Source organism: Terrapene carolina, unplaced genomic scaffold, assembly GCF_002925995.2.
Source record: "Terrapene carolina triunguis isolate 2854851 unplaced genomic scaffold, T_m_triunguis-2.0 Scaffold33891, whole genome shotgun sequence".
Lineage (NCBI taxonomy): Eukaryota > Metazoa > Chordata > Testudines > Emydidae > Terrapene > Terrapene triunguis.
Genome location: NW_020698242.1, coordinates 7,513,015 through 7,535,618, shown reverse-complemented (window position 1 = coordinate 7,535,618; position 22,604 = coordinate 7,513,015). Strand labels below are relative to the sequence as shown.

General features: G+C 39.5%; 1 protein-coding gene across 1 annotated transcript in view; it reads right to left on the bottom strand.

The window, feature by feature from the left end:
- LOC112106846 (cadherin-13) overlaps positions 1 to 22,604 on the bottom strand; it is a 743,971-nt gene that overhangs the window by 443,428 nt on the left and 277,939 nt on the right. The window contains exon 4 of the mRNA XM_024200308.1: positions 16,333 to 16,452. Coding sequence (XP_024056076.1) covers positions 16,333 to 16,452 — 120 coding nt within the window. The remainder of the gene's footprint in view (positions 1 to 16,332; positions 16,453 to 22,604) is intronic.

Below are 22,604 nucleotides of genomic sequence, written 5' to 3'. Positions count from 1 at the left end.
CATTCCCCAAGAGGATCAAGAACACAAAAATGGCAATTTAGATGTAGTTTGCCTCCAGCTCTTGATTTAAAACCCTGATAGGAAAAAATCAGCCCTATCATAAAATATAATTAACTCTGACAGTCAAATAAGAATTTTAGAAAATTGCTCTTTTGTGAGGGAAAAAAAATCTTTAGCTCTTTTTCTCTGCATTGTAAAAAGTGACTATTGTACTGGAGCATGAATCAGAGCAGTATACAAGGTCTCCATCTGATAGCACAAAATCTGTCTGGAGTAGACACAGAATAAAGGTTTATGATGGGGAAGGTTATGGACATAACTAAATGTTATCCAAGCATATTTTCATGTCAACAAGATAAAAGATCAGCACATACTCAGCAACTAAAATGTGCAGAACTTTCATTAGATGGTTGTTAACTGAATGTGAATCCTTTTATCTGCAGTCTTTGAAACGCCAACCTTTAAAGAACCTTGAAAAAAAAAACTATTTTTTCCTGCTTAATAAGAGCGCCCGTCATCAGTTTGTATACATCTTTAACTTCTTCCCTACAGGAAATACTGTGCTTGCTTCTTAAGGTTTCGCAATAACAGATAATACTATTTGGTGGGTTTTGTGTCTCACTATTGTGTTCCACTCCTTTCAAAAAATTAATTTAAGTTAACGGAATTCAATCGTGTAACTGGATGCTTTTGTAAACAGCCCAAAATGAATTCAGACATGAATAGATTATATTAATTAAAATTAATTTTCAAGTTCCAGTGACCCTTAGCAAACTCAAATTTAACAACCCCAACAACACAGTAATATTGGATGTTGATTTATGATGTTTTCATATTTACTCAATTTCAGCATGTGCTGTATTGTTCATTAATTTTTATTATTTATAAAATTCACATAGATCTTTACACTTTTTCTTTATATGAAGGGTGAGTTCCCCTATTGCACGTACTATTCTCTGAAAAGATTATCACTGGTACTTTGAATTTAATCAAGCAATAATTCCTCTGGTAATTTTTATGTATTTTGTTTTGCCTTATGGAAAATAAAATGAGGTAAGGAATTACTGTCAAACTAAAATAATTTTTTCTATTATATCCTTAATCAGGTTTAAACATGAACCTCCCCTCAAAATAGTAAAGCCACTGACTTTAATTTTCCTCTTAGTTGTATCCATACTTCCTCAATTCTTGCAATTCTAATAAGTAAAAAAAAATTATTATGACATGTTATTGGATTATAAGGATCGCTACTGCTTTCAATTTCTGGACTTCATCGCTGTGCAGATTTTTATTATCAAAATCCATTCAAGTCTCTGGCAAGTACTGAGAAAGCTCAATTGAAAATGTAAGCTTAATAGTTTCTTGCATGTGTTACAAAAATGAAAGGCAAAACTTCTGAAGCAATGAAAAAAAAAAAACCTCATCTAGTGAAACTAGGCAAATTTGAGGCTAGATGAAAAGCCCATTTTTGCCAGATGTACTTTCAAAATTTTTGATCGAAGAAAAGGAACAAAAAAACAGCTATGTACACATCAAGTTTATTTCACACTTGCTTCAAGTTAGCAACCCAAATTACATTCTCCTCCTACAAAAACATCCAAGCAGTTGGGCCTGATCGAAAGCAAATTGAACTCAATAGGAATTTTTCCATTGGCTTCAGTAGGCTTTGGATCAGGTCCTTGGGCACTGAGTCAGCAAAGCATAGCCTCATCTAACTGACGTTAATGGGATAGAAGTGTGTGCTTAATTTTAAACATATGCTTAGAAGCTTTGTTGGAGCACAACTAGTGCGGCGTGAAATTGGTGAAATAATGTTTTGGAAAATCTGTGCAAATTTTTTTCCCCCAATTCATTTCATGCAACTTTGCATCTCCAAAATATGATTTTTTCTATAAATGTTGGTCCTGTTCCACTTGTTTTTCAAGTCCATGCTATTCATTTGTTATTCAGAAGGATGAGAGAGAAAGGCAAGTGGATGACGAGAGGAAATGCAGTCATTGATGGTGAACTGTTTATTCTAAATCTAAAGGAGCAGCAATGTAAGTTGATAATTGTGGACATAAAGGTCAAGTAAGAACACCTGTACTGTGAAAATATCCATACCAGTGGGAGTTCTACTAAAAGCAGTAAATATCTCTAAAAGAGTCCTATGCATTCAGTTGGAGGAGATATTAGGTAGAGTGGAGAAGAAAACCAGTAGTGTGGCAGAAATATAATAAAAGGAAGATGTAGTTTAGATTAAATATGTAGCAATCTGATTGGATGATATGCCACATATATTAGTTATTTTAACTGACATAATCCTATTGTGTTGTAGACAAACCTGGAAATGTGGTGGTCCATTATATTCAATGTTCCTATTACTCCAACTATGGCAATAAACCACCACCCTTTAGAAGAAGTGTAAATCAGTCAGCCCTTTTACTAATCCAGGCTAAAGCACCCTGCAACCTAGATGAAATTCCTAACTCTTTTCTTCATGCTTAAGCAACAACATGCTTGAACACAGTTCAATAATGACACCGAAATATTGCTTACGTATGATGGACAGCTGCTCGGTATCTGACTCTGGAAGATATTATACAGCACATTGATGTTGATGTCATTTCAGTGCATTGTTAAACATGCTGAAAGAGACCCTGAGGGTTATTAAATACATTGAGGGAAAGCGCAGCTTCTCTCTCTCATTACATTTTTACATCCTGGTCTGAAAGGTACCAAGATCATTTCCCTTCCATGTGGTAAAGCCTAAAGAGAACACTTGAGAGAGATTTTCAGGGATAAGGTTGCAAACTGTGTGGCACAGGTGATTAATGAGAATGTAATAATAAATGAGAAAGATAAGAGAACCTGGCCCTTTGTGGCGAGCTGGAAGAGACTGAGAAAGTTGTGGAAAAAAAAAATTGAAAAATGCTTATGAAAGAGAACCGCAACAGACAGCATGGAGGTTAGAATCATACTGTACATCCATCCCTTGATCAGATTATCACACAACGCTATAAAATAAAGAAGGGAAAGAAAATGTCTTTCACATGGGGCAAGACTAAGAGTGAACACTGATATGATGCAAGTCAAAGAACCCTGGATGAACCCAGAGATGAAAAATAAAACCCTATTAGATCACGCAGACCATCTTACTATCAGTGTAGCATGATTCCCTATTGCAAGTTTACTAGTGTCTTTGTCCACGCTAGTTTTAAATGTCCCAAGTGGGGTGACTCTTCCACAGCCCAATACAACTTACTGTGAGGAGATATTCAGCTTTTATTTTGTCTCTCTTATTTTTGTCCCATTACTCTCTGTTATATCGCCTTTCATTATTCTAAATAATCCCTTTCTCTGCTTGGTATTCACATCCTTCTATAATGTAATCATGGCCTTCCTTAACCATTGCTTACCCCAGCTATGACCTCTGGGTGAGTATGTCCACAGAAGTTTCCCCAATCAACTGACAATGGGTTGTCAGAGAGGAAAGAACTGCAGACTTGAAGCACCAAAAGCACTGGCCCAGACCACTGAGCTCAAGGATTAACTGCTTTAGTTAGCAGCAATATTATATCCTTAATTTCAGCTACCAGAGAGACACAACACTGTTAAAGTTTGTGGATAATACAAAGATTGGGGAGTGGTACGTAGCAAAGATGACAGATCACGGTCACAAAGTGATATGGATTGCTTGGCAAGCTGGGCGCAAGCAAACAATGTGTGTGCCAAATATAAAGCCATACCTCTAGGAACAAAGAATGCATGCCATACTGACAAGACAGGGGACTCGATCCTGAAAAGCAGTGCTTCTGAAAAAGACTTGAGGTTCACGATGGATAATCAGCTGACCATGAGCTCCCAGTGTGACTCTATGACCAAAAGTGCTAATGAGAAGCAACAGGAATATTGAGGAGGAATAGAGAGGTTATAGTACCTCTGTACCTGGCACTGGTGTGACTGCTACTGAAATATTGTGTCCAGTTTTGGGTTCCACAATTCAAGAAGGATGTTGCAAAATTGGAGAGGGTTCAGAGAAGAGCTGCAAGAATGATTAACAGATTAGAAAGCGTGTCTTATAGCGATTGAGCTCCTTGACTCTATCTGTTTAGTTTAACAAAGAGAAGGCTAAGGAGTGACTTGATCACAATCTAAAAGTACCTACCTGGGGAACAGAAAATTGGTAACAGAGAGCTCTTCAATCTAGCAGACAAAAGGTACAACATGTTCTAATGGCTGGTAGCTGAAGCTAGCTACATTCAGACTTGAAATAAGGCACACAGTTTTAACTGTGAGAGTAACTAACCACTGGAACAGCTTACCAAGGGTTGTGTTAGATTCTCTATCACTGGACATTTTAAAATCAAGACTGGATATTTCTCCTGAAGATATGCTATACTTCAAATGGGAATTAATTCATGGAAGTCTTGTGACCTCCATTATGCAGCAGGTCAGATTAGAAGATCGCAATGCTCCCCTCTCGCCTTAGAATCTATGAAATATACTTGACAAGTGTGTTACAAACTGCTCCCATCACGAATGTTCAGTCTAACCATCTGAAGCTTGCAGAAGTTCAAATCTCGACCTAGGGGAGCTTTACAAATGGTAGTCTATTATAGGTCATGAGGAGTAATTGAAATCAGGAACGTAAGCACCAAAGCAAAGGTCATCTTTGACATTGGAGTTAAAATAAATAGCCAGCATTAGCGAATTCTTATCCTCTGGTCACTAGAGTGGGACATGACAACCTTACTTAGCGCTATATTTACAACAATGTAATGTTTTGCAATAAAAATGAAGCAAAAAATCAATCCTTAAAAACACCAATAAATGAGATTCTTCAATTGACTATTCTTTGAAATAATTACATTTAAAAAGTCAAATTCAGCTCTCCGTTACATCAGTGCAAACCTAGAGTAACCACATTGACTTCACTGAAGTTATTCTGAGTTTATACTTGCTCAAAGGAGATGAGAATTAGGGCTGGCCTGAAAATGGAATTTCTGTCCCATGGAAAATGTCAAGGTTTTGGGAAAAAATTCACCACAATTCAAGATGAAAAGCAAAACCTTTGAAATTCTCCATGGGACATAAATTTAAAAAGATTCCATTTTGGGAGAACCAGAACGGTATTTTTCAGCTCGCTGTCTGACCACCTGGAAGGCTGTTGTCAATTTCACCTTTTCCCTGCATGCAGAAAATGAAATTAACAAGAACCTCCAGGTGGGCTACCAGGCCCCTTCCATCGGCCTCCCCACCTTATCCCCAACCTGGCTACCTCACTGTGGAACAGCTGAGTTGGCAGACAGCCAGGGCACTCATCCTCCCTGCCTCCTGCCCAGCCTGACCCTGGCTCCTTGGCCAAAAAAGGCAAACTTGAAGTTTTCCCACAGAAAATTTTGATTTTATGGAAAGGGCATTTTTCATTTAAAAAAAAAAATCATTCTGATAGAAATTTCCCAGCCTGCTCTAATCAGAAGCCAGCCAAATGTAGTTTATCTGTATATACCAAGGTAGGTAATGTGTCCTATTTTACAACTGTGGAAAATGAAGCATGAATTATAGTAACTTTTTTAAGGTGACATAACAAATTAGTGGCACATCTAGGAGTAGAAACCGGGACTCTCTGCAGAAAGTAGCATTGCACTCTGATTAATGAATGTAAGGAATCCAAATGCGCAGATGTGTTGTTCTACATGTGGAATCTCTCTGCGTTAGATCAATTTCCACATTTTAACAAGCTATTACAGGAATTATTTTTTCCCCTTCAGTTAATTATGCTCACATATTTAGACTTGTTCAACTGATGAACAAATTTTCCCTCTTTAATATATGGTTATAAAAAAAGTCACCATTAATTACTTATGATTAAAAGAAGTTGGCCGTCAGTCAGAAGGAAAAAAATCCATCAGATCCTGAATCATTGATATTTACATTACTTTTTAGATGACGCATATGCAATATACATCATCCTCTTTCTTTTAGAAATAATCTACCAGTCACCTTTCCTTAATATCAATTTAACAAGTGATAGCTAATGAAAATGACTGTCTTAGGGCCAGTCCACATATAGTGTCTTCCTCTCTACTGGCCTTAACAAAACCTGTCACCAAAATAAGTGCTCAGAGTGCCAACATGTTTTGGCTTGTAGATATGTGGGGATAAGTTAGTTTTCTTCTAAAGCACCATTCAATCGATCTTACTTTAAATCATGAATAGTTACTGCTGAAGAATTGTTTAGAGGGGTGGAAACCCAGAAATGGTGTAGCAGGAAATGGGATGGATGAAGATTGTGGAGATGATTGGGCAACAACACGATCAAGTCTTCGACCATGCTGGGTCAGTCCATCTCTATTAGATAGTTACATGGATATAATAGTGTGTTAGTATGGTCTCACCATGGGCCAGATAGAAAGCCCATTGAAATCAATGGGAACCTTTCCATTGACTTCAATGCACTTCAAATCTGGCCTCTCATGCTTGTTATATTTCAGCCTAGCTATACATATGGATCACTGAGTAGCTCCTTTTGCCTCTCATAATCCCACCTAAAGGAAGATATTACTTTAAATAGGTTTATAGGAGGCAATTTCACAAATTAACAGCAGAGAGATGGGCCCAAACTGAAATCCTGAATCCAAACTTTTGGGAGGTTAGAATTGGAGGTGAACTCCCAGACAACAGTAAAAAAAGTTAGCTCCCAACAGCATAACAACTAAAAAGGAATTGTTAGCGTTTTGCTCTATCGTGGTTATCTCACATGAACAATTTACTGGCAAGAGTTGCAGCATATCTATTAGAAATTCTTTCCCGTAAAAGAGTTTAAGATTTCCTTAAATTCGAAGGTTAAGTTAATACAAACAACACAATAGTTAATCTGTAATATACTTTGTTGAATAGCTCCAGAGCATGGACAAGATTATATCTCTTTGGATCTACCTCTAAGGTCATTAACATGATTTATTATGAAGCTACAGGAAATTAGGTCCTGGATATTTCAATATTGGGCAGAAAATTTAATTCCATCATTGGCATAGAGCAACTGTATCTCCCACCAAACTTGTAACCATGGTAACTAGATTAGAAAGTATTCCTTAAATACTTAAATAGTCTTTTCTCCTTATTACTGTCTCAAAATATTGAAAACTGGAGGTGAATTATTGTTAATTGTAACAATTAGTATTCCAAACTGTCTGATGCCAACTGCTCAACTTTGATTCTTCTGAAACATTTTAAGTAAACATAACTGTTTTAACAAGACTTTTCACCTGGACTCTCTTAGTTTAAATGGAATATATTTTATTGGAATTGTTTATGTGACTATCAATATTTTAAACAAGAAGAAAGTTTGAAGAGAGCCCTTCCGAAAACCAGATATGGCTGGAGTGCTGTTTTTGACTTAATGGGTTTGTTGGGACATCAAATATAAGTCCTTTATTGAAAACTAAAATGTCAGTTTAAAATGTATTAGCCTGGAAAGCCTTTATTTTATTGGAGGGCTGCTCACTTCATCAAGAGCTAAAGTGAATGGACACAATTTTATTCAAGTCAGTAGAGTCCGTTGTCCCCTTATGCCACTCATGAATCTGATCTCAGATTTCAAACGACATCATCTTCAGCAAGTCATTTAGGCCCCAACTAAACTATCCCAATGGCACTGCTCCTGTGCTAAAAGTTAGGCATGTGATGAAGAACCTTGATGTATCGGTGCTTTATTTATGTATAAATAAGACAATCATTCAATCAGTAAGCATTCAGTCCATGTTCTGGGTACCCTTAAAACAAAATACACATGCTCATAAGAAATTTTCCTAAAAATTCATATAACAACATTATAGACTCTCAATTTCCCCGTGAGTAAGTAGGATCAATAGCAAATGCCTAGATCCAGCCCAGATAAAACACTAATCTTCCAGAGTATTTCCTCTCCAAATGCCTAGCAGCATGTCTAGAAAACTGACCACTTGTGACTATCTTCTTTAGACCCTAAGCTCCTTATTAGTATAACAGTCACACCCAAAATAAAAGGATCATACAATGTACCACTACTGTTAAAGACTGACAAGAGGCAATCACTAAGTAAATAGAACCACCAGTGTTAGTTTGTCATAGAATAAATATCCATCGTTTTATGGAGCACTGACAAATAACCCATCAGTGTAATTAAAGCAGAATTGTATGTCCCGCTGCTTCGTACTTCATTTCACTTGATGTGGACAAATAAATTGGAAGAGTAACATATGGAGGGAGACTAAAAAATTGAATATAATATCCCTGCACTTGTATTATCAAAAGCAAGAAGAAACACATCAATAACAGTCAACATGTGTAGCCCAGACCATCTGGACACAGAGGTTTGTGTTGCCAAGAGTATTAAAATATTTTAATCTCATTGTATTCCCTTAGGAATGCAGGCTAGTGTGCACAAGCACAGGATCTGCCAAACCACCAGAATCCTCATCGTAAATGCACAGTATAGGTATGATCGTTATTTAATTAAGAGATACCAAGGAAGGGGTTTTCAGTTGACAAGACAATAACCCTGTTCCTAAGTAGACAGAATAGGAGCTCAATAATGTTACAGAGCAGGACTTCTACATTTATTGCTTTGTTAGGCTACAAATTGAATTAAGATTTTTTTGTTTAAAAAAATGACAAGTTTCCCTCTCCTCCCATGTAATATAGTTATCTCCTCCCTGTTTTAACTCCCAAAATTTCACTGATGCTTAATGAATATTGTCCTCAAACCCTTGTAGTTCCCTATGTTATGATTTTTTAAAACTGTGAAATAAAATTATTTTCCCCTGACTCTCCTGTTTTGTGCTATTTGTCCTGCTCCCATCCAAGGTACAGCAAGGAGTTTGGCTGTTGGCTTCTGTCCTTGTTATCTCCATGCAGCCATGTGCTTCTCTAGGAAGCACAGAATTAGAGTGGGCCAGAAATATAAACTGGCTAGTCAGGGCAGCCAAATAAACTAAACAGATGTGCTGATGGAGCAGTTGGAAGGAACAAGGGAGGGTCAGCGGTAGGAGTGGTATAGCAAAACGTTCTTGTCAGTGTGATGAGCACCAAGAGCTAGGCGCATCTGAGATTACATCACTGTCCCAGCCATTTTACCGAGCCAAGAAAACACCACATAACTTGTAAACAGTATGAACAGAAAGATGAAAGCAAAACATTGTCATTGTGATCACTGATTGTCACAAAGGGAAGGCCTCGGGTGATTTGTTTTCTGATTTGCCCTTGTCGTTCTGTACTTATGGGAGCATTCTTGGTTCTCGATTCCTTTTATTCATATACAGTATCACCAGCAGGAACGCTACACTCTTCAGTCAGAATGGACAGTCACGTCAGCTGCAATCCTGGCTAATTAAAAAAACATTAGGTTGCTAGTGAGAGTTTGAATCAAGTGGTGATCCTGAATTGTGTTGGCACACAGATGTGGGATACGGGCAGGGCTACAAGAGAGGAAGGAGCATGACTGAATGAAGAAGCGGAAAAGTCTAAAAAAATAACAGTGGCCTTTTATTTTTCAAACTGTTTTCGATATCTGTTTTATTACATCCTCAGCAGTGTGTTATATGGGATGACAGCATTTTTATGAGGAATGGGCTGTTTTGTGTGAATAGCATCTTCTCCTGATGAAGAAAATACAACAATATTCTATAGTAAATGACAACACAGTAACATCAGCATTGTAAACTGCAGATGAGAATATTGTTAATAAGAGCCTGCATACTATTCCTTGATCATCTTCATAATACAAGATACGGTGCCTCTATACCCATCTATAGTTAATCAGGTTCCTTTCTTTTCTTAACCGTAGGTAAAGCCACATCAGACATTAAAACAACAGAAGCTAGAAACAACAGCGTGGGTAGCTCTAAGTGCAACCGCCTCACCAAAAGAATGGCCTCTAATCATCTGGCAGGTGATTTGGGCAGCCCACGTCTGCCCCAAGTCACATTTGGATCACAACCATAGCTGCAGTCACACAAACATTATAGTTTGTGACAAGAAGCTTTTCTTTCTTTGTTCCTTGTTTTCATAAACACCATTTGTTAACCACGCTTCTGTTTCAGGCACAAATCCTGCTAGTGACTTTCCAAAGTAGGAAGTGTTCTGAAAATGATTGCATAGAGTTAGAACTAATTCATTTTTTTCTTCTCGGGGCTCTGCACTATAATTCATTATAACATTTTATCGATTGAGTCAGCTGTGTTCATCCTTATAAGGAGCAAATTCAATAACATTCAATATTATGTTTTTATTACACCAGGCTGTACATGCTTGATTTGAATTTTGTTGTTCTCCTTCCTTCTGAGATTTCTACCAGCAGAGAGACAAATATAACAGGGTAGGGTTACCAAAATGTAGTACATATGCAGCACCTATGCATTTAAATAAAATGTCCTTTCTGTATCCTATAATATATATAAATAGTGACCAATTTTGAATAAAAGATGAAACATCCCAAACCACAAATCAAAAGTAGACAACTGTTGAAATCAGAAAACATTTATTTAAGTATTATTTTCTTTTTTTTTTCTCATGCCTTGAACTTCAGGTTTATGTCTGGCCAAGAAAGGAGTATGTCTAGAAACAAGAAAGGAACAGAAATCTCACAAGAAAACATGTTCTTGTAACATTTCAGGCCCAGTTCTACAGGCCCAAGACATCCAGATAATTCAGAAAGATTTGGCCAAGTCCCCACATCATGGGGTGCTTGGGCAAACAGTTGGCCAAATTCAGTCCAGCATTTCTGGTGGATTTTGAGAGCAGAAAACCAGTTGCAGAAGATGGTGGCTGCAAAAGAAGTGTCCACAGCCTCCCTCTTACAACATTCTAGGACTAACCAAGGAGGACGAAGGGTTATGCTGTGGTTGTGCTGTCTGTGGTTGTGCTGTCTGAGCCTACTGTAACTCTATGGGGACTATTTTAGATTTTAAAGCTATTCTCCTGTGTTGTGGAAACAAAAGAGAATATAGGTTCACTACTGGTTCTCATGCAGTAGCAGATGCTACAGTGTCTCTCTCCTGGAACATCTGAGCCTCAGAAGCAGCAGAAAGAATCAGAAATCTGAGAAAACTGCTTCTTGCGAAATTCGAAGTTCCATTTTCAGAACTCATCAAGCTGCTCACAATAAGCATTTGTAGCTTAATCAGAACACCAGGCTTCCTGAGGTTTGCCCATGACTTTTAACAGGAATGTAAATTCAAGTTCTCCATGATTTTCTGCCAGAAATGCTTCTCCGATGTTGACATTTTTCCAAAGAGCATAGCTAATGCAGATGTTTGAGCAAGGCACCCAAAAAGGAAATAAAATCAAATGCTTTCATTGTCAGCATTGACTCTTATTGGATTTGGAAAAATATGAAAGGATACAAATTTCCTTCCCCACCACCAGTACTTTAAGAATTAGAGCCTTTTTTAAAATTTATCCTTTATTTACAATGTTTTATTAAGTACATTCTTGCAATTCACCTGCTGCTGCTCTGGAATATTTCATTCTCTTTATTTCAAACGCTGCTGATATTTTTTTCTGCATCTTCAAAGAAATGTTCGAAATCTATTTTGTTTTCAAATCAGACTGGGGCAAAATGTTCAGACCCGGGTACTTAAATTAGACACTGTCACCCTGCAAGGAATAACTAGGCTAGTGGAAACCAGGATGAGGCCTTATGCTTGTGGGCAGGCTACTGGTGTTAGAGATCTGAACCATCGCTGCACCACACCAAAGCACCCTGAAGCTACAGGGCAGGCGGTGACAGAACCCCTTAATGGCCTGGGTGGTCCCCAAAATATCACAGACTCAGTGGTGCTGGAACCCTTTTAATTGTGGGGGTGCTGAAAGCCAGCCCTCTTACCCCGTCCATGACCACCCCCCCCCAGCTGGGGATGGGAGCAGTGACATGTCTCCGGGGGGAGCGAGACCCATACAGAGGTAAAGGGGAAAGGCTGGGGGCAGGCACGGGGCCAGGAGTGGAACCCCAGGCAAGGGGCCTGTAGTCAAGGAGCAGGGCCAGCACCCCAAGAGCAGAGCCCCAGGTGTGGGGCCCCGGACACAGGGCCAGCGGCCGGGAAGTGGGCCAGCAGCTGGGACTGAGTTAGCCAGCGCCGGCGGCCAGGACCCAAGCCCCCAACTTGGGAGTGGAGGCCTGGGCGTGGGGCCAGTGGCCTCGCATAAAACCTGGGTGTGCTGCAGCACCCATAGTTCCCACGCCTATGCATAGACTCCAATTGAAAACCTATATTTAAGTGTTTTTAGATAAGTGCCCCAGTATTCAAAGGTGCTGAGCACTTGTGGTTCTTACCACCTTACGTGGCAGGGGCAGATGCTTAGCACTGCTGAAAATCAGGGTAATATTTACGTGCCTTAGTATGGATTCCTGTTCTAAGTTTAGGCATCCACATTAGAACTGTTTAGCCATAACTATAGATTCCAGTGAATTTTTGCACAGAGCTGTGAAGTAATTTATCCCATTAACTTGAAATCACTCATTACTGTTGATTCAAGACACAGAGCCGTACAATCAATATTGTTTCCAGTTATTGTTTCTAACACTTTTTGCTCATTCAAAACACTCTTTAAACTCTTCTTTTACATGATGCCTATAAAACACTTGACAACACCGAGGCTGCCGGCGTGCTGACACCACTGCTGATCATGTTAACCGATATTGTCTTATTGTTTCCTTGTACTCTCTTGCCTGTCTGTATCCATCTCTTGTCTTTGGGGCAGGGACTGTCTCTTTGTTCTAGCATAATAAGGTCCTGGTCAATGACCAGGGCTCTTAGGTGCTACAGTAATATAAATAATCTTCTTCTTTCATATGGAGATAGTGGAGGAGATGAGAACCTTCTTGTGGTTTCCCCTGCTACATGCATAAACACAACGAATGTCATCAAATTGGCAACTAAATGTCCTGAAAAGGCCTCCCGGTCAACCAAGCGATAGTAATACAAATAATAATAAATACTACTATCAAGCTGCTGGGATACTATATGGATTGACAGCTTGGCAATAGGACAGAAACGTTCTTACCTCTATCTCACTATTTTGAATGGTGGTATTATTTGGCAGTTATTTGGAGACCTACATAAGGTGCGATGGTGAATTTCAGACTAGTTTCTCATGATATGCAACTCAGTACACGACAATCAGCTAGCCTTAATGGTATATTGGTGGAAAGGCCCTGGAATGAATGGAATAGTAAAATAAACCAAATTCCTATTCCCTAGATTTAAACACTCCAGATGAGAAGTTAGACTCTGTGAAGGTCAGTACAACAACCTTTGATCCAGCTTCCTTATGGTGTGCCTGTTCCATTCATGTTGCAGTTTACCTCTCCTCTAGGGTGACCAGATGTCCTGATTTTATAGGGACAGTCCCAATTTCTGGGTCTTTTTCTTATATAGGCTCCTATTACCCCCCACCCCCTGTCCCGATTTTTCACACTGGTCACCCTATTCTCCTCTTCCTCTTTACCAAGAAGCCTCTGAGCCCCTCTAAATTTGAGGGGTACACAGGATCGCAGCACCACTGAACTTTGGCTAATACAAAGGCTGTGGGCCAGATGGCTATCCTGGCTCCCTGGCCTATGTATATACTGTAAACTGCCAGACAATTATAACAACTGAGCTTTTAAGGGCTCCTTCTGTTCCTAATACAGAGCGCAGGCTTCCCTGTAAACGGGGGTCAGAAAAACTGGCAAAAATTTTGAATCACCCTGGAAAATACCATGGGCTTCAATTACAAGAAAAGTTTGCAACTTAAACTAAGTTTGGAACCTTGACCTAGACCATGGTCCACAAGCATTCCTTCCTTCCACTAGTTATTCTCAAACTCTCGGACATATTTTGCGGTAACATGAGTCAGCAAAATAGGGTTTGTTTTCCAACCAAGAGATTCTGCCAAGTATGATTAATGAATTAACATATGCTAGAAATTAGAATATATTTAATTCAGGATTAAGACCCCCAATTTATTTTATTCAGTCATCATAAAAGGATGTTCTAGGGATTAGCATATTGAGGCGGGATGTGACGCAGCAGTAGTTCATTTGCTCATCCAGCTATTTATCTGGTAATGTTTATGTTTTACAATGATAAGACTTGGTTACTATTTCTGCTCTAGAATAATTTGTCACTTATAATAACCTTTTGTGGAGATTCAAGGGGAAACATCACTGGCTTTTTCAGTGCTGGAATGGAGTTGCCAGTTAAAATTACATCATAACAATAGCAGAGATGGTTCTAACTCAAGCGCCTCCAAAAGAAGAGGGGAGTCAGGATTGGAGCATGGATTCAGATCTGAATTTCAAGACTGGGCTCTATTTCTGTAAGTGCTGAATCAAATTCTCAGAGGAATGAAATCCAGATCAGCATCTGAATTTTGTGACTTGGGAACCATCTGTTGTTAGTGAAGACTGCAGTTTATGGAAAGGAATAAAGGGATCTCTCTTTAAAATATATTATTATTATTATTATTATTATTATTAGATAAAAAGGGTTTTGTGATGGATGCATGTACAGCCTATGTGAGACATCTCAAATGGCTTGCCCTTCATATTTAATATGAAAGTGAATTAATACATTTAAAAAAAAACAAACACAAACCTCTACCTACAAGATCTGTATATAAAATAACTTTCTTGTTTGTCTCAATCACTCACATCTGAGAACTCTACAGTTGGTATCTTCTGTTTGAAACAGCAATATGTTAAAGCACACTAGGGAACTTTTAGTGCACACCAGCAGGGTCTACATGGAACAATTTGCGCACTTTAAAAATCTCACATCCTTACTACACATTGCTGCACCATGTAGATATTGAGATATCAAATATTTATCATGCCCATGTTCAAAAACCGCTTACCAAGTTACTGGTTATCTAAATTCTTAATTCAGTATTTTAAACAAACAAGAAAAAGCTTAGTCATGTTTAATTGTGAAAAATCCACCAAGACTTGTACTTAAAAAAAAAATTCAAGTCTGCCCCCAAAAGAGAGGAATACTTCTGGTGAGATCTGTTTTGTATCAGTGTGAGGGGTAAGGGCAGGGAGGAGGATAAAATGCTGGAGGCCTCAGGGTTCTGCCACACCCATCCCAGAAAAGGAGTAGTGGAGAGGTCCTCCAAGCAGCCTAGACTGGTTGTGAGGAAGCACCCAGAGGGGCCACTGGAACAGCCAGTCAGGGGGCCAGGAGGACCATATAAAAGGAGCTGCAGAATAGAGCAGCAGTTAGGTGCTGCTTGGAGCTGGAGAAAAAATGACTACATGCCTGGTTGGAAGAGCAGCAGGTCCAAAGACAGTCCGCTGGCAGGGACCGAGGGAGTGGGAGGCTTCTGGCTGCCTGCTAGGACTGAGCCAAAGACGGTTTGCTAGCAGGGACTGGGGGAGCATTGAGGGAGCTCTTGGCTGGCTGCAGAGACTGAGTAAGTACTGAGCCTGGGGAGGGCCACAGGAAGATAGTGTCTCCAGGGAGGAAGCCTGGAAAAAACTGCCTGAGAACCACCAAAAGGGGTCACTAGAACTGAAAGAACACAGACACACCAGACCAGAAGGGGGCGCTCGCAAGAGGTGGGTGCTGACCCCGTTACCGGCCCATATTTCAGAAATGCCCATGTGCAAAATATGCCCAGGCAATTACAACAAATGATGCCTAAATGACTCATTTGTATGTTTAATTATTGTGGCTGCATGAGCAATATTGCCAACTGGATATGCAAGTTATATGTGCGCAGTTCAGAAAAATCTATGCATAAGAACTGCAGGGGTGTGAGTGTGTGTACGTGTGTCTACAGAGATAAGCAAAATAGGGTCTTGTTTTTGACAGATCTATACAAAAAAAGCCACCAGCCACACATGGTCTTTGGGTACTGTTGATTGATTAAAGGAGTCCAAAAGCCTTGTGTGCATGTCAGTTTTTGGTTGCTATAGCCTCAGTTAAAAACAAAACCAGACACCAGATATCCCATCTTCTACTCCTGAGGGAATGTACTGTTCTCGAATGGAACTTCATGACTTGTCATGTGGACATCAATACTGGACAAGCACATCTGTTAGGTGACTATTACTGTGAAGTTCGTGCCAAGGTTAAAAACATATCGCTCTGATAAACCCGTTTTACCAGGACTGATCGTGTTCAAGTAAAAATCCTATACACATCAAAATAATGCTCCTCTGTCCCAAGAGGAAAGAGAGAAAACACCTCTTTCTGTCTGGCTTCCATGCTCTTTAATTTTGTCCAGCATATATCTACCACTGTGATAGATGCTATATAAAAACCTAAGAGAAATGGATGAATTATTTAATATCGCAATTTGATGCTAAATTTTGTCAAGACTTACCCGGCCCACGGCTCTGGGGAATGGCGGTCTCTGATTTTCTGGAATTAATATTGGTGTTGCCACAATGGCCCTTTTTTGTCTTAGAATTCCAAGACTGCCATCTTCAATCTTAAAGATTTCCTAAAAAAGAAAAATGAGGGAAGTAATTATCCAAGACCTCCAGGACAGCATGAATTTATTATCCCCATTGCATAGATCTTAATTTCTGAATAAAAAATTCCAGGTGCCAGGACCTTGCTAATACATTCTCTCAACCCTCATTAGCAGGAAGAGTATTGTTAGTTCAAGACTCGAACCAGTTTTGTGATTAATGAAGATTATCTTTAAACTATTCAGTCTGATCTTCAGGATCATTCCATTTATGATGATGCCAATAATGATTTATGCATGCACTGTTCATCTTGCATTCCTGTAGCCTAACTCAGCCTGAGTAGAAAAACCAGCCTAGCTTGAAAGCAACCACAATGGCTCTATAAATCTCCACCTCTGACTGCGCTACCTTCCCAGCTGATGAACCTGTTAAATCTTAAAAACTAAATGAGGTCTGGCCAGCTAAGTGCTTGGGTAGGAGACCTGCAGGTAAACAAACATACTGGTGGAGTTGGTGTTGGTTAATTCTACTAGTATCGCATTTCCATCCAAGTCAGGTAGAATCAATCCTCAAAACCTAGTGCTAAGCAATTTCCATGTATTTCCGATGTTGGTTGGGGGATCAGTTGTGGAAGTGAAGTAGGTTTTGATAATTTATGGCCATTAAAGATCCCATGACAGTTTTGCGTGATCATAGTAGCCTATATCCCTGAGGGAAACTAGGTAAATTTCAGCAGGGGTAATTACATTCTACATTTGCCCTCCCTTCTGGACCCAAACTGCTGTGTACGGGTGTTGTTATAACAACAGTTGCATTATACCCCAGAGGTGGATGTATTTCAATAGTGGTTGATGCAATCACTTTGTAATTCTGCAAATGAGCTTTCTAAAAGGCACGATTTGTAGGTGTCAACAAACAACAATGGGCTATTCTTGCTGCTATCTTGCTAAGTGCCTCCATCTAATATACAGTCTGCAGTAATTGAAAACTGTTGCCTCAATTGGTTTTAGTATCAGTTTTCAAATTTGACAATGAACAGAAAGCAGGGGAAACTCAGGCCTGCAACACTCAACTCTAATCCTGCTGAAGTCAAAGAGGAGGAAGAATGATCAAGAGAATCTGTTTTCAGCCTTCATTACTTTGACGCCCACCCTAATAATATCATTTTCCCATCCATCCCTTGTGCCTTGCCACCTCTCTCTAGTCTTTCAATCTGCAAGACACTTGGGTCCGTGTTTTTGTTTTGTCTTTCAATTTCTCTCCCAAAAGAATTTTGCCTAATAAAAATTCATGAGAAAGTTGAAGACAAAAACACTGGAAGTGTCAAAATAAAAAAAGCTGAATTCTACCCAAAGGCAAATGTACAATACAGTAAGCTTTCAAAGTCACTTCTGCTGTAAATACAGGCAGGAGTTTAGGCTGCCATGTGTCTCTGTGTGATGTGGTTGAGGAGCGTGACAAGGAATGAACGTTGATATGTCTAAAATGAAAAGGTTCCTTTACTCAGCTTAGCACAAATAGAACTATAGTGATGACAACTTTGATCCATGCTGACTCCTAGTCTCACAAACCCCTCTGAGCTCATGAAGGGCTACATTATATTGAAGAAGAATCTCCCAAAATGCCTTTGCAAATGAAAAAGGCAACAGAAATTGACCCCTGCCTGTAGTATGGATCCCTGTGCGCTTGTTCAGTGGGAGGCATTTCCAGATGCACACCACTCAAAGGCATGATCAGCATTCAGCAACAGACAGGCAATATCTAGTGCCAGATTTCCATATGTACTGCTGTATCATGGTGTCTTATGTCTATTTTTGTTGCTAATACAAATTAGGACTAGCTCTATCTAGAACTCATTTCCATTAGTTCTGGAAGATTTGAGTCAGGAACAATTAATTTATACATTTCCCCCTCAATCGATCATTAATCTTTTCCACTTGCAAAAAGCCAAAGATTATGCAATTGGTCACTTCCTCAGTCCACATTTATTATCACAAAGTGTTGGAGGTGTCAAAGGGGGTAGGAAGACTAGAAGACCTCACCTCCTCATTCTGAGCAAGATATTGGAACAATGAAGAATTCTTCCGGGGTTTTACAATGAGTCCAGTGCAGGTTGGGATGGGGCTTTAGTAGTTCAGTCAGAGATGTCTGAATACTCATATAGAGTAAATTTCATCCCTGTACAGATGACTATGCACCACTTACAACTGATTGTTGACTTTTTAGTGGTGACTATTCTCTTTCTTGTCATCTACTGAAATTAAAGGGATGCTTGCCCCTCTGCACAGGTGTACATTTCACCCACCGTGCAAACATGACTAATTAAGACAGTAGCCTATATACATCACTATCAAGTTCACATAAACAGAAGTAGAAAAAGAAAAGGGAAGCTGAAGAATTCTCTACTGGCCGCCATTAAGATGTCAACATTTATACATATATATCGGGGTCGGCAACGTTCGGCACGCGGCTCGCCAGGGTAAGCCGTGGTTCGTTGTCCAGGGCCTATGGGGGCGGTGGGAAGCCTCAGCCAGCACATCCCTCGGCCCGTGCCGCTTCCCGCCACCCCCATTGGACCGGGCGGCGAACCGCGGCCAGTGGGGGCCACGATCGGCCGAACCTGCCACATCAGCAGGTAAATAAACTTCCCCGGCCCGCTAGGGTGCTTACCCTGGCGAGCCGCGTGCCGAACGTTGCCGACCCCTGATACACACACACACACACACACACACACACACACACACATATATACACACACACCTCTACCCCAATATAACGCGACCCAATATAACACGAATTCAGATATAACGCGGTAAAGCAGTGCTCCAGGGGGGGTGGGGGGCAGGGCTGCGCACTCCTGTGGATCAAAGCAAGTTCGATACAACGCAGTTTCACCTATAACGCGGTAAGATTCTTTGGCTCCCGAGGACAGTGTTATATCGGGGTAGAGGTGTGTGTGTGTGTGTATATAGCCCAGTTACCACAATGACTTCCTTTTCTAAGTAAAAGGGGAAATTATGGTGTGTCAGATAACACAGTGCAGTAGCAGTTGGAAAATGCTGACTTGTTAATGGTGACCAACATATAAACACGGAAGCTCAGAATTTGGGAATTCTGTGTTTACACACAGCCTGATCAAATGAAGTCACAGAAAAGATTTGCATTGACTTCAATGCATACTCAATCAGGCCTGTAGTTTGTATATGTAATCACAGTAGCTAGGTTCACCCTTTTGATTTCCTGGAGCACAGTGCAAAGATTATGAAATTATTTCAAATGGCAAAAGTTAAACCTTTTAATAACATTGTAAGCTACTGTCTCAATATCACTAATATTATTACTGTATTACAATATTAGCAGCTCTTAGTAGGCTGTACCCAAAATAAAAATGCTGTCTCAGCAATAGGATTTTGTTATAGAAACTATAGAAGCAAAACCCTGCCACTGATAACTGGTTAGTAGTTACCAATTAAACAATAGGACTCAAGCTTTCTTCATGCTGTTTGTGCAGAATGCATTGCTAGGATTGGGCCAGGCAGCTCCAGTGATCCAATTCAACTTAATGAAGGCAATGGAAAGCAGGGCCGGCTCCAGCTTTTTTGCCGCCCCAAGCGGGGGAAAAAAAAAAAAGGAAAACCCGATTGAGCTCCCACCGAAGACGAAGAGACGGAGTGAAGGACCCGCCGCTGAATTGCCGCCGAATTCTAAAGCGGAGCACTGGAGCAGCCGCCAAAGTGCCGCCGAAGACCCAGATGTGCCACCCCAATACTGGACAGAGTGCCGCCCCTTTCTATTGGCCGCCCCAGGCACCTGCTTCCTTTGCTGGTGCCTGGAGCCGGCCCTGATGGAAAGACTCCCACAATGTTAGTGCAAAGGAGTTAATCACAGGTAGCTGTTGAAAGGGTTCAACCTCAGATCTGCCATCCTATTTAAAAGGTGGCAATCTTAACTCCATTTACACTTAGCATGGAAATTGTGTTACAAAGTTTTTCTTTATTATGTTTCTCCTTTTCAATAAACAAGGGAGTAGGAGGTGGAATTAGCATTATTTATTTTTAACTTTTTGAAATAAATATTTTGCCTAGTCACTTACAAGGATACAGCTACTGTCTCCCTAGACAATGGAGAATCGGGCCGGCATCCAACTTTCACTTGACTATCTGACTCACCACAAGCTTTGCACCAGGCCTTTCACTTTACTGAGTGCCATTTTTAGATACAATACCAGTAATTTAATTTAATTTCCTAGTCACATTAAGCAAGCCTCAAGCATGGAGTAGGTTCATTTTTCTAACGTTTAGGCATGTGCTAAAAAAAAAAAAAGAAAAGAAAAGAAAAAGACTAATCCAAATAACTGCAATGACCTCGAGTTGATAGAGGTCAAGTCTACCTAATATAGGACGTTACACAGGTTCAGATTTTCTTAGTTCCCTTGAGAATTCTCAACTCAGCTTTCCCCCCCCCCCAACCTGTGGTAAGGGTCCCTTTGAGGACTTAATACCGCTTGAAAATTTGAATAAATAACCTAGCACTTTCCAGTAACAGGCACCATTACTCTTGGCAGAGAAAACTTCATTAGAACTTGTCAGGGGAATAAGTTAGATGGCTGAACACTCATCAATTTGTCACAATAAGGGTTGGAAATACCACTGGAGTGGCAATCTGTAACCCATTATTGGTGACCAGGAAAGCAGTTGCGTTTCTTGTCATTTAGTTGTTTTTTATAAATTAGGTTTGATGGTGTAAAGCTGGGTCAATAGCAGGTTCCATTACAAAAAAAATAAACAAAGTTAATTTTCTTTTTACTGCAAGCAACCTGCCCCCCTCCTGGAAATTCCCATTTAATATGGCATTCGGTTGTGTAACATGGCTGTGTGATGTAAAAGAGCAGCTGGAGGTGGCTGCATATCAGTGTTGGGAGATATAGTCTCTCTTTATCCCTTATCTACTGTATTTCAAAGAGGGTGTTTGATTTATTTAATGTGTACTAAGTGCTGTAAGTACAGATTATTATAATCATCATCACCTCCTGATGGTTACCATCAACAGTATTGATAGTAAATTTTCATAATGTTTGCCAAAGCATCAAAACACTGGCATTGATTATTAATATTCTGGAAAGACCCAACAGTGTTCATGAGCTCTTCATAAGTGAGTTAAAGAACAGCTGTTTAAATAAATCATTAGATCAATTAATAAAATTAAGAATTTGAGAGGCCAGTGATACACAGACACCTGCTCATAAATAGTCTCTCTCTTCATTCCCTGTAAATCCCACCATACAAATTGTATTGTATACTTTAAAAGCATAAATCTAACTAGAATTCAGTATACTAGGGAGAATCATCTATCTTTGAATATACAGGCTTCAAGGTTTCTGAAGTATGCACAATGGGGCAGCATCTGGAAATTGTTAGGGGAAAAGTGGATTTTATTGCCTGAGTGATTTTACTATTATAAGTGTTACATACATAGACAGATCTTCAGCTTGCACAAGTTGATCGATTCATTGACTTCTCACCAATGCATGACATCTCTGACTGCAGATTTACTAATTGTTTATTGAATGAGCAGCTATCCTTATTTTTTTTAATGGGGTATTGGTTTTTTTAGCCTTCTTGAAGGGTAACAAATATGTTTTATTTTACATTATTACAGTTCCATATTTTAGTACCCTTGTAAATAATAATTATTTTATAAATACATTAAAAATAGCAAAAAGTACAGCTTCCTATTTTAACTGTATATATGAATACCCAAGACTATTCCAGAGAAAACCATTTCATTTCTGCATTGTAGAATTATTTGCTCTATTATTATCTTGGACTTATCCATTGTGAGGTATGATGTAAAAATCCTCTGTCTACATTCAAGTATAACTTTAATTTATCTGAAGGCTCACCTTATTCTATGTCAGCAAAAAGTATTTCTTGTGTAAGCTGATAATGACTGAATGCCATTAACTTTCTCTTTCCGCACTCATTAACCACGGGAGTTACTTATTCTGGGACTAATCCAGAAATGACAAAGAAATGTTACTTTAAATGAACATTCTAGTTTTTTCCCCATCATTATTTACTGTAGTGGGTGTATTTTCATTTGAACCATATTGAATCACCCCCTAGCAAGAATGCTCACATTGGCTGCACACCGCTCATTAAATATAATGAGGTACCCCTTC